The following is a 16,525-nucleotide window of genomic DNA, read 5'->3' on the forward strand; positions in this document are numbered from 1 at the left end:
GTTGTGTAGACCAGGGGTCTCCAACCTTGGTCCCTTTAAGACTTGTGGACTTCAACTCCCAGACTCCCTCAGCCAGCAAAGCTAGCAAAGGGACCAAGGTTGGAGACTCCTGCTGTAGACCAGTGTTTTTCAACCTGGCAACTTTAAGATATGTGGACTTCAACTCCCAGAATTTCCAAAGCCAAGGCTGAAAAACACTAGTGCAGCTGATATAAAACAACTGAAGGAAAAATAAAATCTTTATTTCTAGCACTTTTTCTTTGAGATAATTTTTGCAAGTTGGCCAATAATAATTACTGTGATTAAGACTGTCCAGCATAGAGACAATTGCAGGGAACAGGTTCTTGCTTGCCCTATAACTGACTCCATTGTAGATAGATGCTGCCCCCTCACGAAAGTTCACTTTCATCATTCTAGAAACTAATGTATAATGCAAATAACATTTGTTTTTTAATCAAAGCAAGCTGGCTGCTCATCCTCTTCTCACCCTACCCAGCCCACCCTTCATCTTTGGTCGCTTTTTAAAAATGACTCTTAAACATGCAAATACAACCATTGAGGTCAGTAAACACAGCCTATATAGAAATCAGCTGTGCTTGAGAAAACAGGTTTTGGTGGAACTTATGGAGGGCAATGTCAGCACTAGATGATCTGAACTGGATGTTCTGCTGTGGGGAAGAGGACTTTTTTTGACACATTTGAAATTGGAGAAAGAGTTTTCGCCATTATAGGTTAGAGAAAACAAACCACCTGGCTATAGGTTGCGCAGATGCCTATCCAGAGTAAAAAAATATTGCTATTTGAGCGCTCTCTGCTGACTGCATTGTGAATATACGAGATGGCAGGGACTGGTTTTTTTTTAACCTTCTGTTGCAAGAATGGGAAACAAGTAAAAGTAAAGATAGGAGCAATTTTGGCTCACAAAACACCAGGCATTATTATAGCCACTGTCAGAATACCCTTCGCACAAAGCAAAATTAAAGCAAGTAATTAAAATGAATGCAAATGGCTGTTTTTAATTTATTCTCAATGTATATTAGTGCTGGGCCCAGTGCACTAAGGCAAAATACTTAGAAGAATATAAGTGAAGAATGCTAGGCTGTTTTTCATTTTTGTTTCTACTTGTTCCAGAGAATAGAGTTAGCTGCCGGGAATGTGAGTGGTGAGGCAGACTATCCAAAGAATCAGATAATGTGCTGGATGGATGAATTTAGTAATATTATTCCAAATGTCCAAGAATGGTTGTCAGAAATGTGTGATTTATCTGCTTTGGGAAAGGCAATATTCTCTACTAATCAAAGGATGTAGCAATATCTGTTACTGTGGCACAATTCTGCCCCATTTATCTAACCAACTATCCCACCCACCCACCTACCAACTCATCTATTCTCATTTATAACATCTCATTCATTTTTTCTAAGTTAAATGTTTTCCTTTCCATTTGTTACTGAAAATTGGTGACAACGGAATAGGGAACTGGAACACAGAAAGCACAGAAGGGGTCATGCAAGTTTAATAAGATCTACAAATCTATGTGTGGCCGTTCAAAAGTAAGTTATGGTAACTTATAGCATTAGTGAATTGTTTGAATTATTGCCTTAAAATACAAACCATATTTATATGCATCATTTTTTTCTGTAATGTAGCTGATTTTTTATATGTAAAGAACTAAGTCACCAAAAATAAAAATATATTAAAAAGTAATAGTTTTAACTGCTTTCTGTGTGGCACAATATGTTATCAACACTTCTTATATATGTAAGGCTTCATATTTTTAAAAAATCTGAGAAAGCAGCAAAACAAAAACAGGAAAACATAGTTTAGTTTCTAGTTGGGAAAAAATGTCATTATCAGCTGGCTGTTTTATTAAATAGCAGTCCACAAATAAGGCTAAAAATTTTGAAATACGTTGTATTTTACAGTACACAAAAGTTGAAATTGCCAAAAGGCATGTAGCATTACTCTAAGACTGTAATAATAAATTGATTGATTGATTGATTGAAAGGCATGTATTAAAATTACTGAAGGAGAAAAAAACCCAAATTGCATTAAGACAGGTGTATGAAGTGTGTCACATGTTTAAAAAGTGAAACAGCCACACTGATATGGTGTAATACCTATACACAGGTGTTTCATTGTGTCTCTCACAAATATTTGCAAATATTTATTAGCGTACAAACTCTGTAGCTCATGTTTCTAGTGAGTATTTCAACAAAATTACTGTATGGTTTGTTCAGTTACAGGCACAATATTTTTTTTCTGAGTATACTGGGCACCCTGAGTTAAAAACCACAGTAGTCATTACTACCCTACAATACTTTATTGTAGCACAAAGATTACAACATCTTTTTTCAATACATGATTATTTCATCAAAATAAAGATTTTTTTTCACATAGATGGCTTTTGTGTAAAAAAAAAACCTTAAAAGCATTTAAGCAATATACCTTGAGGTTGTTCTCCCTTTTATAGTTTAAAACAAAAATGAAAACATTAGCTTTGTAAGTTTTTTTCAAACACAAACAATATATTTAGCAGAAAACTTTACTTTGTATACCATTTAAACATTTGGCAAAACAATTCTTTAAAATAGTGCAATGTTCGTATGTCTCAGTTTTATGGATATCGCCCTCCCTCCATACTCTGAAACGATAGCCAGATTTTTAACAGTTGTTCAGACAGACCCATTGGACTAATGAAAGTGAAGTAGGAACAGTCCACCAAGAATGTATGTGCAATTTTTACTAAGTTAAACTGAAGCACCATTAACATTAACAACATACTTTTGTTGCAGATCTTTTTTCATTTCGAGTGGGCATATCAATCTATATAGCAGAAAGCATCTCTATGGGTCAGTTCTGTGTGCTGCTCTTGAACAGCAACTAATGGCATTGGAACACAACTTAGTTAAGGTGGACACTGTTGCTTGTTAGGGAGGAAAAGGCTCAATAAAACCTCAGGTCATGTATATCACAGGCAGCAGGAAGCCTCTGTGGATGTGTGAGATTTTTAAACCTATTGTGAGCAAGCTCAGTAAAGAAGATGCAAAGTAGACTTGCTCGTATATGTACAGCCTCTTACAAATACCATTTATGCAAGATTAAATGGTGATTGTATCATCTGATAGTTTAGCACCTTAACTTAGCTATTTGTTGTTGTTTTTTCTGGAGAGGTGTACATATTTCCAGAGCACTGGGGCTAGCCATTCATCATCTGTAAAGAATTGTCTTTGCAGCTATGTGAGTCCAGAATTACTTCCAGAAATAAAGATAATGCTAGAGAACTCTGGTGTCTTATTCTCTTTCTTTTTAAAAATAAATGTCAAATGGTATAGTAAGTTTAACAGATATAAGGGAAGATATTGATGAGCACGTTGGTGGCTAGGGATATTGAATTGCTATGCAGTCTGCAAACAATGCAAATGTGGAAAATACTTCTATGACCAGGAAAGGGCTTTAACTTAGAGATAGAATGTATCCTTTTTGTGCAGAAAGCCCAAATTTAATTTATGAAATGGAGACTCCTCTGCTGGAGACAGTTTTCTACTATAGACACAACAGAACCAGCAAATATGTTAAAACTGGATCCACACGTTGTGCTAAATCATAACTTGGTTGATTTGACTTTGGACGAGTAGGAACTTCACAGTATGATTCATGAACCATACTTTATGGCTTAAGACAGTGTGTGAACCAGGCCGCTATCACTTATCATTAAAATAAGATATGGGAAAATATGATTTATGTGATTCATATATAGTTATAAAAACTGCAAGACCCTTGCAGGCCCTTTCCATTGATCATGATGGTTCAGAATGCTGGAAACTACAATCTAAAAAATCTGGGAGACTGCAGATTTACCACCTTTGCTCTGCATGTTTATTAAGAAGTGAATGCCATTGATAATTAAGAATAGACTTTGTGAAATTGTGCTGATACAATAACTACATAAAATTATTAATTAATATTTGCTTTAGGGATGTAGGGATGTTTTTGTGCAACTCAAAAGAATCAGAGACAGGAAACTAGTTTGAAAGAAAGTCAGCTAACATATAAGGATGATAAAATAAGGAAGTTGGGGCTAGATCAGCCACCCCTATAAATTGCTAGCTGGAATGATAAGTATTAGTGTCCATTACATCTGGAGGGCACCAGTTTGGCCTAAGATCTGAGAAGTTTTTGAACTGGGTATAAATGATACTTCCCAGGAACATTCTATCCCAGCTTAGAAAGTGATTTTTGAGAAGCATTGTTGCCCACAGTCATTCAAATAAAGGCAATGAAAAGACTAATCAAAAAATGAGAGAGAAAAGGCATCTATCAAGGATTTCAAAACTATGAATGAAAAAATTGAAATTAATGTAAATAAAAGTCAAAGATTTAATTTGTGCTAAATTACTACTGCAGAATAACTGTATGGTCCTGGGCAAATTTCCTCAGGACTTTCTTATTACTTATACTAAAAATACTGTAAAGATAGTACTGCTGACTCTGCAACAGTGACTGTATCATTGTGCAGTGAAAGAAGATGGAAGTAAATGTATTATAGTGAGAAGGAATCTTTAAAAATACTAAGTAGCATATGATTGTGCAGAAGAAAAAGCTTAGGTGTATATATATTTTTTAAGCATCAGTTTTTCAAAATAATTCAGGAAGCCAGGAAAGAAATGTACTTATATTGCAAGTATTAGTAAGAAAAGTGAGTTACAGTAGTGAAGCAACTAACCCACCACCAAAAGATCTGCAACAGAAATGCTATTGGGGGGGGGGAATCTATTTTCCAAAGACAATAGTTAGTGATGCATTTGCTGATGATTCCACTATAATGAATACACTATCCTAAAGAGTATCATAGTTATTCCTAGAAATGAATTGTTTGAAAACAGAGTATTAGCAGAAAGCAAGAAATTGTTTCAAGAACAGCTGATCTTTAAGGATGACTTCCAAGTGACAAGACTTTGTTTACCCTAAAGATGTATATTTTCTAACCTTTAAACAGTTGTTATAAGAGTTACTGCCAGGCCAAAGTGCATATAGCATGCTTTTTCCTAGCTCAGTCAGAAGTTGTGGGAGTTCCTGAGGAGTAAAAATTAGTTAAGTCCCTCTGTTGCAAAATTTTTTGCTTAGATAAAAGTACCTAATCTTTATATTTTTAAATAAGCTCTCTGAAAAATATATGTGTTTGTTTGTTTGTTTTCAATGAACAGAGGAGGAGAAACCCTGCAAAAATTAAGTTCCAATCCTTAAACAATTTCTCCCCCATGCCCCTCATGACTTTTGTTGGGTAATTTGTCAATCCCAACAAAAATATAATTGTGGCTGGACTGGAAACTGGACCATTTTTGTAAACATAGCACCCGGCCCACAGATATATGTGTAAAATCTGTAACTGTTAAAATAATCTGAGCTTTACTGAATACTAGTTATAAAAATAGTGCATATATGAATCTGTTTTTCCCAGTTGTTCAGCCTAATGAGGAGACATAGGAGCGGGAGGGGGGGGGAGGGAAGAGAATAGGAAAGTTTGTTGGGACATTTAGAAGTCAAAATGTCTTTTCCCCTCTGTACTTAGCAGTCAAATCCTTGGAACTGCTCCCCAGTCACTACCCTCAAATTCAAGAAGAGGGAAACCATTATACTAATTGTAATTCTGTATTTAAATGAAAGCATCCTCCACAATATGCTGTATTTGTGATTTGTAGGAAAAAAAGCATCTGACATGTCAAAAGCCAATAGTACTAAATGCAGGAGCTTCGAAGTAAGCAAGCGTCTTGCAACAAAGCAAATTGAAAAAGCTGGAAGTGAGTGGTTAGGCATACAAAAAAGGCTCCAGAGCACTTGAGCAGAGTTAGGGTGCATTGCATCGAAGGCTCAAAGAGAGCTCCCAAAGTGAATGCCTCTTTGAACACAGAATGCTGCATATAGGCACCCTGGAAGCCTAAGTCAAATGCAGGCATAAGCACACTGTTTATCTTGGAAGCAGCAAAGAATTAAAATAATTCAGACAGTAAATGACAAAGGATTTGAATAAGGCTTAATCTTCTCCATAGCTCAGTCCCTTCTTGTCCCAGATACCAAAAGGCTTCTAGACAAGAAGGGCAGTGTATTACATTCTGGGAGGAGGAAGAAAGAGAAGGATTCCTAGTATAAATGAAATGATAGCTTGGCAGAAGGAGATGGTATGCAAAAGCGGAAAGCCTGAGGCAAGCATCTCAGAAGAGCAGATGGAAAATCAAGCAATACACTCTACTGCCTTCCCCACATGGGCAAGGGGAGAAACAGCACCTACTGTCCCTCAAGTACCTTACCCTCCCAGCCAGAGGTCCCCACAGGGTGAGGAAACCCATTCTTACAGCAGCTACAAACTCCCTCAGGGAAGGTTTCTAATATTTCACAGTTGCCTCATGGTCTCTCCAGGGAAGGGGCAGAATCAAGACTGATTATGGGAGATCCACTGGCTGTCAATGGGGCGCCTCAGCAATTCCTCCACATGCCGGGCCACATCCATCGAATCATCCAAGTCAAATTCTCCTTCTGGATCCAGCACAGAATCAGGACTGAGAAAGAGAGAAAGGAGCACCGTGAAAAAAACTCTGAATTCTAAAAAAGATATTTCTGAAAACTTTCTCAAGAGGCTGTTTGGAAGAAGCTCTAACAATCTGGTTTTAGAAAAATATGCAGTTCTCTCAAATTCATTCGTTTTTCCCTCCAGTTTAAAGAGGGAAGGAGAAATGACTTTTCCTAATCCTTTAATTATTTTTTTAATCTTACATGGATATGATTTTTTTTAATGTTTTCATCTTTGCCCTTGCTAGGGAAATACTGACAAATGGGATAAGGTAAGGTGAAATATTGCCCATAGAGTTAAGATTACAGACTATGGTTTGCAGCAAAAGCGAATGGGAAAAATCTGAATTGAATGAATTTACTATTTTAGACTGTAATAAGCGGGTTTTAGGATCACTTTAAAAAGATGATCTTTTGCATTAAAAAGAAATATCATGTAAATTTAAAAATTATTTCAACAGGAAATGGTAAGATACAATGCAAAGGTGCAGAATCTTTGTTGATTAAAGGAGTGCAAAATGATTTGTGTGGAATGTTGAAGGACACACTCCCAAAGTATGACACTCCCAGAGAAAGAAAACATATGGGGAAGACCATTGCCTTAAGAACCTGTAAAGCTTAAGGTACATTATTTAGCCCTAAAAAAATTATTCCCTATGTGGCAAAATTTCCTCTCCATAGGACTCACATCTAAGCTCCATACATTTTGGGGATCGTGAGAGGTTGGTTTTTGTGCCTCTTCATTTTCTCCCTGCTTATTATTTTTCCTTTCTGTACAGGGACAGCATTCAAAAATAAAACACCCACTACAAGTCTATACAACCCCTGTCCATGAGTGGCAGCAACCGATTGGAGATTTGAGCAGCAGAACTACCTTTGCAATGTTCGCCACTATGATGTCTAGGAACATTTCCCATGCTATGTGTGATCCCATAAATCACACTGTCCTCCAAATAGCTGTTTAGTGGTAATTTAAATCAGGAGATTTAGGAAAGCTCTCACCAGTGGTGTCCCCAGAGGGAACAAGGGACTTGTCAAAATGATGCAAACAGCACTTCAATGCAGGTATTATCCCTTTTCTGAGTGCATCAAGAAAGGGGTGACACCCACTACAATGCTTTGAGACTGCTTTCATTATTCTGATGAAAGCAGCAAGAACCCAAAGACAGACTATTGTCTCTTCTCAAAATGCAATTCTTCTTATTAAGAATATTAATATTCTTGTTTTATTCTTATTCTTATATACTCCGTCCTTCCCCCATCCAGGGACTGAAGAACTCCTCAGTCTATTCCAACCCCAATTAACTGGGCAGTGATATGACAGCAACCTCTGTCCTAAAGCAGATTAGGAACATGCAAATGGAATATTTATGTTGCGAGGTTGGTATGTTTTCAACCATAAAATGCAAGACACTACAATAGCAAAGAACTTTTAATGGCAAAAGTCTTGCCTCACTTACTTTTGTGTGTACATATTGTAGTGAGGAGCAGTAGGGCAAACAGCTGGTGATGATGCTTGTTCCATGTAGGAAGCCCCTACACCCATAGCATCTCCTGAAGGGGGAGCAAACCTACAACAGATGGAGCAGAAACAGAGAAAGATTTTTGCCTGATACCAATGGATCTTTCAGTGGTAAGAAGAACATAAACTATTTGGGGTTGATTTTATGGAAAGCAGGAACACACATTTCAGATTCCTTCCTTGATATAAATACCCACACTTACCCTGGCATGAAAAGAATCAGAAAGCAGAGACATAACTGCACAGAGAACCCAAACTTATTTTTTTAGAAAATGCAATCATCAAGCTACAACACCTTAACATTATCAACTTTTTCTCATTCCTATCTTTGCACTGAAGCTAGCAAAATGGAAACCGGGTTTATGTTTTCAAGTTTTTAAAGTCATAAATCCTCCTAGGGAGGTGCAATATCTAAAGCTGAAAATGGGGGTGCTAACACAATTATTGCACTTCTAGCTAGATAACAGAAAAGAGAGCTGGGGGCGGGGAGAGAGAATTCCAGTTGAAAGTAAATAGCTACCATTTCTTCCTTATTTCTCTCTCCCTTTAAAAGAATCAAACCCACAGTACTTACTCTGGCACAACTTGCTTGATCTGCGGCTTCACATATCCATCTATAGCCTTCGCTGCAAAAACAAGGAGTTGGGGTGTGTGAGAGAGAAACATACAGTTACTGTACGAGTCAAACTTTACATAGGAATCCTTTTTGGAAATAATAGAAACCTGGTATTCTTTTTCATTTTAATTACATGCGTATTGAAACCCTTTCCCAATGAGGAATGAATTAATTTGCCTTGTCTGTTTGTACAATATTCATTCTGAAAGCTACACCATTCCCTTTCCTTCCTGCAAATCTTTTATTGAGAAAAATCCATGTGGAGGATTTGCATAAAACTATATTTCAAAACTGCTCAAAATGATTAAGTAAATTGAAACACGGTTTATCCTTCTCAAGTATTCAACTGTAAAAACAGTCACTGACCTAGTTATTAAAAAGAACTCTTCCTTCCTCACCAAAAAAAGAAAAGAAAAACTAGTCATGAAAAATATCTGTTTTACTTCGATTAATCACTTTAATCACTATCTCCATCTTTTAGAGAAATATGCAGTTCCAATCTAGTGGTACCACTGCCTTCTCTCTTTGTATTAGCATTTACCTCTCTTTTTAATAATGCATTTTAAAAACATTTTCTGATAGTATCCTGAAACACCAGAGATGTTTCTAAAATTATGTATGTCATTGTAATACAATTTATATGGTCAAAGGAAAAAGGATTTGAAATTGTCTAGGTTCCTCTGCTGGGAATGAAAGGATCATATGTATCTGTTGGAAAAGACAATGATCAGAAAAAAAATTAGGCACTTTTCTTCAATTACCTGAAGTGATTGGCATATAATATTTGGAGAAAACCTCTTCCTTGGATCTATCAGGATACACAAAAGTGAGATATGGGAGGTCACCAAGGCGGTCTGCCAGGGAGCGGATGGAGAAGTCACGGGTGGTGAAAGGCATTAAGTTCCAGAACATTCTCTCAGCTGCAAAAATCCCAGATCATAATCAGATAAAAGAATATTTGCTCAATATATTCTGATCCAATGTTCTCATAATGATCAAAATAGGCATTAATGTTGTTGAAAAAGAACTTACCATTTTCAAACTTCCAGGCAACTGTGATCCCTCCAATTTCGGAGTCACTGAACCTCAAGAGGAAAGTTCCATCTGGTTTGCTGATTAGCAAATCATGTGCTTGCTGCTTGTTGATAAAACCTAGAATAGCCCTAGAGAAGTGGAAGCAATAGAAAGAAATCAGCCAGCAAAGTATCTAGAGAGGAAAAAACAAATTGAAGGGGAGTGGGGGATAGGACTCTTACCCATCATTCCAGTGAGGCTTCAGATGTTTCTTCAGGACTTCCATCACTCCATCAAACCACTGCCAGAATGTATAATTGCGCCCTGGAAGATTTTCCTGGTTAAATGAAAAGAAAGAAAAACTAGTCATGAAAAATATCTGTTTTACTTCGATTAATCACTTTAATCACTATCTCCATCTTTTAGAGAAATATGCAGTTCCAATCTAGTGGTACCACTGCCTTCTCTCTTTGTATTAGCATTTACCTCTCTTTTTAATAATGCATTTTAAAAACATTTTCTGATAGTATCCTGAAACACCAGAGATGTTTCTAAAATTATGTATGTCATTGTAATACAATTTATATGGTCAAAGGAAAAAGGATTTGAAATTGTCTAGGTTCCTCTGCTGGGAATGAAAGGATCATATGTATCTGTTGGAAAAGACAATGATCAGAAAAAAAATTAGGCACTTTTCTTCAATTACCTGAAGTGATTGGCATATAATATTTGGAGAAAACCTCTTCCTTGGATCTATCAGGATACACAAAAGTGAGATATGGGAGGTCACCAAGGCGGTCTGCCAGGGAGCGGATGGAGAAGTCACGGGTGGTGAAAGGCATTAAGTTCCAGAACATTCTCTCAGCTGCAAAAATCCCAGATCATAATCAGATAAAAGAATATTTGCTCAATATATTCTGATCCAATGTTCTCATAATGATCAAAATAGGCATTAATGTTGTTGAAAAAGAACTTACCATTTTCAAACTTCCAGGCAACTGTGATCCCTCCAATTTCGGAGTCACTGAACCTCAAGAGGAAAGTTCCATCTGGTTTGCTGATTAGCAAATCATGTGCTTGCTGCTTGTTGATAAAACCTAGAATAGCCCTAGAGAAGTGGAAGCAATAGAAAGAAATCAGCCAGCAAAGTATCTAGAGAGGAAAAAACAAATTGAAGGGGAGTGGGGGATAGGACTCTTACCCATCATTCCAGTGAGGCTTCAGATGTTTCTTCAGGACTTCCATCACTCCATCAAACCACTGCCAGAATGTATAATTGCGCCCTGGAAGATTTTCCTGGTTAAATGAAAAGAAAGAAAAGCATGGTTCTGGAATCTTTCTTTGGTTGTTGGAGGTCTCTATATTTTTTCTGATCCTATTAGAGAAGGAATAGCTTTATAGTAAAATACACAGGCAATCATATTCATCAGAAACATAATACACATTCTTTTAAGCTTAAGTGACTCCAAACTGATGGAATGAAAGTTGGAAAAACTTTGAAACCTCAATGGATTTGAATGACTAATCACGGGAGATTTTATTTTATTTTTATTATCTATCACTGCACTGTTGAGTGTTTCTCAATTTTTAAAAGGAATTCAGTTAGTTGCCTGTAGAGTTGATTAAGTTATACAAAATTTATGCATGCAGTAAACTACATGTTTTATATACAGTCCCCAAATATATTTCTGCTGATGCAAGAAAACAGTTCATATGGTGAGATGGTATTTAAACTATTTCAAGATGATTTTGATGTATATCCAGTGAACTAATAAATTGAAGCTGTTCTGTAAGGAGGAATGTACTAAACTTCCTCCAAGCTGACATGCAGGATTGATCACCGGTTATCAGAAACATTTAGTCACAGCTATTTCGGTCCAAAGGGGGTAGGTACATCAGTTACTGAAAGCAAAGATTCACATACTTTTGCCCTATACAAATATGTAGCTTTAGATCATTTTTCTCCATAAAGAAATGAACTGGTTTAATGTTTTGATCATTTATTTCATTGGATTTTCTTTATCTAGTTTTAAGACTTGTGTGGAGAATAGATTATGTTTTAGGCCATATTTATGCAGAAATATTGAAAATATTTCTGCATAAATGTGGTTTCACAAACTTTTGTGAAAGTGAAACTTTTAAGCATCACTTTTTACGTTTCTTTTCACCTGATTGTGGGCATCTTTTATTTTTATATTTTTAATGCAACTTTTGTGTTATCTGCACATTCTAATCTCTTCTTCCCTCAGAGTGATTTATAAATTTAATTGATTAATTCTGAGTCCGTTTTGAAAACAAACAATCTTCAAGTTTAATGGGAGCCTATTTAATGTCAAGAATGAGCTTTGAGGTAAGAAATTCAGAGTTCAAAACTCACTGTCTGACTAATATATCTTTAGTCTATATTATGCAAGAAATAGCTTCCTGAGCTGTTGTCAACGTAATATATATAAATTTATTCATTTGGTTTTTAATCTTCTCAACATAGATTTACTCTCTTCTCACAGGTTGTATGAATAAACTCTTCTAGCATACTTAGGATTATCATTAAATTTAACAGTAAAACTTCTTTATTGTTCTCCTTTCTGTGAGGTAAATCAATACTGTTCCCTTTTGGAGATCAAGGACTGAGATGAAGAAATTACCAAAAAGCCCAAGAGAAAGAAACTGAACGCCAACATTTAGGTTAAGTTTTGTTCTCTTTATAAAAACTTTTCTCCCCTGTATAAAGAAAAGGTTCTCAGAAAGACCATCAACAGATTAAGTTCTTTTAATCAGATGATGGTTTAGTGATTCTTAACACAAAGATATTCTTTTGAAAATGGCATGGAATAAATCGGCATTCACGTGACTCGCTGTTTACTGTATCAGCTGCATGTGTAGTTTCAAGACAGTTCAGTATTACATTTACAGACTGAATTGTCTCTTTTTTATCTCAAGTGCAGATTGAGCAGCAGAGAGAAAAAAAAGAACACATGACAATGAGGCAGATGGGAAATGAAGAGAAAAAAAAAGACTGGGGAGAAAGTTATGGTGATGGAAAAGGCCTGCAGGCCAAACTACTTCCCACAAAGTGGTTTTCTGGCAATTCTGGTTATAAATTGGTTTCTTACTTACCCTGTTGAACTGAGCCCAGGAAACAGTCATATTGTTATACTCTTCCAGATGATTCATGCTGCTATTGAAGAGCTTTTGGGCAAGAAAGAGGAGGTTCTCTTTGGTGAGTCCACGACTGCTCTGGACTTCAGACTTGAACTTCATGTTGAGAGCCTCACACAGTTGGGACCACATCACTTTGTCTGGCACAGCAAAGGGCACACGTCCTGGCTCTGCAAAAGCGTTGTCCCACAGCACTGTGGCAGTGGCATTATTATCCTGGCTGCCATGCACAATTACCACCACTGGCAGAGATAATGTCTTCACCTGGAACACCAGCTCATTGCCACCTACACTGAAATGAGACTCAAAGAGAATGGTGAACTTCTCCTCAGTCACTGACTCAGCACCACGACGATCTGAACGCTTGATCCGCTTCAAGGACTATGGAGGGATGAGATAATAGAGGGAGACACAAGAAATAGGAAACAGATTACAAATCACTTAAGACTAAAAACCATAAACATGAACATGAACTCAGCTATATACCCAGGCAGATCTTCCAAGGGAAATTTACTTAGTAACTTTACTTTCCACACCTGTTATTAAAAGCTGAATCTAGAATTAGTCTTTAGGAGATGAGGGACTACAATAGTTACATTTTCGATAGGAAAAACAACACTGGGATGTGAAGCTGGAGGTAGAAAATATGAATCAGTGAAGACATCTCTCACCATGTTGCGGAAATGAGCACTCAGTGTTCCAGTTGCCTGATGATATTCCATAACACAGGAATTGTTCAAGATATCACCGCTGGACTCACTGCCAAAAGAAAGAAATGGCAGCTAGTTGAATGCAGGCCAGTATACCATTGCTAATTTACTATCTCCCAATGAGAGTGTTTTTTTTGCACTATGGGTATACCAATGATATGGCTCCACCCAGTGGATATTTTAGATTTGTTCTCATGGCTTAATAAAATCTGCTTTTCAAAATTATGACATCTATTGCAAGCAAATGAATGTAAAATGTACACTGAATTACCTAAAACCAAGCAGCAACTTTTTGCTCTGTTGCCTTTGTCTTGGGTAAGCTTAAACATTTCCTATAATATTGATCAAAATATTGATCACTATTTGGTTGGAGAAAGTTTTCTCTAACCAAATACTGACAAACTGTAACAAGGATATAAGTAATGAAAGTTGGCTTAGTCCAACTAGATTGTAAGAGCGGCAAAGAAGAAGTCAAAAAAGAAAGCTAAAAGCTTCCAGTCTTGAGAACTGGGTTGAAATTCAGATTTTCTTGTCCTTAATGCTTTAGCATCCTGGATAAACAGTGAAAATATCTTCCCAATTTAATTTTCAAAGTTACAATAATTAGGTTTTTATTTAAGAATATTAATGGCATATTTCTATGTATTAATTTCTACTCTTCACATCTTCTGACAGCTTTTCTTAGTGCGGAATCCTTCAGAAGCATTGGGGTTGAAAACTTGCACTTATGGAGAATAGTAAGCAGTAAGAAAGCTGGTTCAAGAGAAATGAATTCTGTCCTCCCTTCCTTTGCTTCCTTAGCCTGTAATAAACATACATACTTGCGGGTACTCTCATTCTTCAGTAGGGCTTTGGCTTGCTGCTCACTGATGATGGTGGCCTTTACTTGCGGTGGGTTCATGTGAACATTTAACTTTCCACCAACCAGCAGTCTTACTGTCGCTGCAAATTTAGTCTGAGTCTTTAGCACCTGTGGAGGCTGCTTTTCTATTATGAATGTGCTATAAGGAGAGGAAAGGGAGATGAAAGACCAAGTCATTAGTTACAGAAGGTGAAAAATAATGCAAAAATAAATGTGTTAGCTTTGTGACTCAGTATATACATCTCATCAGCAAAGAAAACAATGGAAAACTACAAACCCCCATGAATAAAAAAACACACAAACAATCAATAAAGTACAGGTAGACCTTTACTTATGAACACAACAGGGACTGGAACTTGGCCACTAAGTGATATGGTCTTTCAGCAAGTCACATGACTGAATCCAATTTTGCAACCATTTTTACCGTGGTCATTAAGTGAATGAAGGAAACCCAGCTTCCCCAATTGACTTTGCTTGTCAGAAGATGGCTGGGAAGGTTGCAAATTGCAATTTTATGACTGCTAGATACTGCAACTGTCATAAAACAAGAGCCCAAATTGTGATCACATGACTTGGGTGGTACAACAGTTGTAATTTTGAGGATGGGTCATAGATCACTTTTTTTGAGGCCATAACTTTGAACTCCCACTAAACAAATGGTCCTAAAGCAAGGACTAGTTGTACTCAAATATCATAACAACAACCCACAATAGGCAAAAGAAGTTGTTTAATAACCCATTAGACAAGCAACAAGGCTCTGAAATAATTAGAACTCTAACAGAACCAGAAATAGACTATCTATATAGCATATTCAATTGCAATAGATACCAAAGCGATAAAAAAGCATTATTCAAAAACCAACCCAACCCTTGAAGAAGAAAACTCTTGTGTATCAAAAATATCTCAATAACTACCCACAGATTATTAAACACCCCTTATAGGAAGCAAGTATATCTGATAACACAATCCTACCTAGTGACTAGCGCAGAAATTATGTCTGTGACAGTGCCATTAACATCTGAGAGCAACTCTTCAATTGGTCCAGGAATAGGCAGCTGCTGGTACAAGTGTTCAGCACGGCGTACTTGTTGGCGGTTCTGGCAAATGAATTCAGCCAGTTTTTCACACCTAGGAAAGAAACTCATTGTATTCTAGTTTGTCAGAAACAATGAAGAATCCTGTGGCATCTGAAAGACTAACATATTAATTCTTGAAAGATTAACAACTTTAGAATTAAGAAAAGAAGAGAGGGCATGTATATAAGGATTAGTGAGGCCTAGGGAAAGAAGCATGTGATAGGGAGCACAAAAAGCCTTAGGGAAAATGATCCCTATTCCTAATGATGTCACGACATGCTGTCTTCAACTATTATGCCGAATATTTATGAATGTCGTTTTAAAAAACAACAAAGCTCAAATTGCCTAAAACCACACTATCTGACAGCTACTTCAGATTGTAAATTCAAGAGAAGTATTATATTATACACAGACTATGGGCTACCTTTTGCTATTTTTTTAAACTATCCATCATTATTGCTTATTATTTGGGTTCAATTAAGGTAGGATATTGGATCAATCCTACAATAATGTTGTTTTGCGCTTCAAGAGATAATCATATAAAAATAAATGGCTCTGTCAAATTATGTTGTGTAGTAGCCATGTATGGTTGTTAAGTATGGCTTTTAATCTGATTATTTCATTTGCTTATGGATTTTTAATGTTATGAATATGCTGCACAATGTAATTGTTGCATCAACCATGAATTTAATTTGAATTAGCACTGAGCCTGAAGACATAAAGAGAAGGCAGGGATGAGGATATTTTAAAAGGGTCCCAAATTCAGATTAAAAGTAATCTCCTTTTCCAGTTGTTGGGTTTTTTTGTCCGAAAATTTCGAATTCGAAATTTTCCGAAAATTCTACAGAAAAGATATCAGAAAGTAGGGGCTAGTTGTAGCAGCCATTATGTTAAGTTGAATGTAAGTACTCTTGTGACATATCACTTGCACTCCTTTCTTACAGAAAAATATTTAATTTATATAGAATGGGATTGGTAGAAACCTTTTACAGATATAACTTG

General features: G+C 36.5%; 1 protein-coding gene across 2 annotated transcripts in view; it reads right to left on the reverse strand.

The window, feature by feature from the left end:
* Window positions 1–2,305: 2,305 nt before the first annotated feature.
* LOC131198341 (signal transducer and activator of transcription 5B) overlaps window positions 2,306–16,525 on the reverse strand; it is a 47,163-nt gene continuing 32,943 nt past the window's right edge. Inside the window, exons 8-17 of one of the 2 annotated variants that reach the window (XM_058182867.1) lie at window positions 15,420–15,575; window positions 14,407–14,586; window positions 13,547–13,634; window positions 12,834–13,256; window positions 10,918–11,012; window positions 10,694–10,824; window positions 10,423–10,581; window positions 8,661–8,712; window positions 8,025–8,135; window positions 2,306–6,554 (exon numbers count right to left, since the gene is read on the reverse strand). In XM_058182867.1, the coding sequence (XP_058038850.1) occupies window positions 6,428–6,554; window positions 8,025–8,135; window positions 8,661–8,712; window positions 10,423–10,581; window positions 10,694–10,824; window positions 10,918–11,012; window positions 12,834–13,256; window positions 13,547–13,634; window positions 14,407–14,586; window positions 15,420–15,575 (1,522 nt within the window). In that variant the 3' untranslated portion in view covers window positions 2,306–6,427. Of the gene's footprint in view, window positions 6,555–8,024; window positions 8,136–8,660; window positions 8,713–10,393; window positions 10,582–10,693; window positions 10,825–10,917; window positions 11,013–12,833; window positions 13,257–13,546; window positions 13,635–14,406; window positions 14,587–15,419; window positions 15,576–16,525 lie in introns of those variants that run through there. The other variant, XM_058182866.1, reaches the window with a different exon arrangement.

The sequence above is a fragment of the Ahaetulla prasina genome, chromosome 4 (assembly GCF_028640845.1).
Source record: "Ahaetulla prasina isolate Xishuangbanna chromosome 4, ASM2864084v1, whole genome shotgun sequence".
In the NCBI taxonomy this organism is placed as follows: Eukaryota; Metazoa; Chordata; class Lepidosauria; order Squamata; family Colubridae; genus Ahaetulla; species Ahaetulla prasina.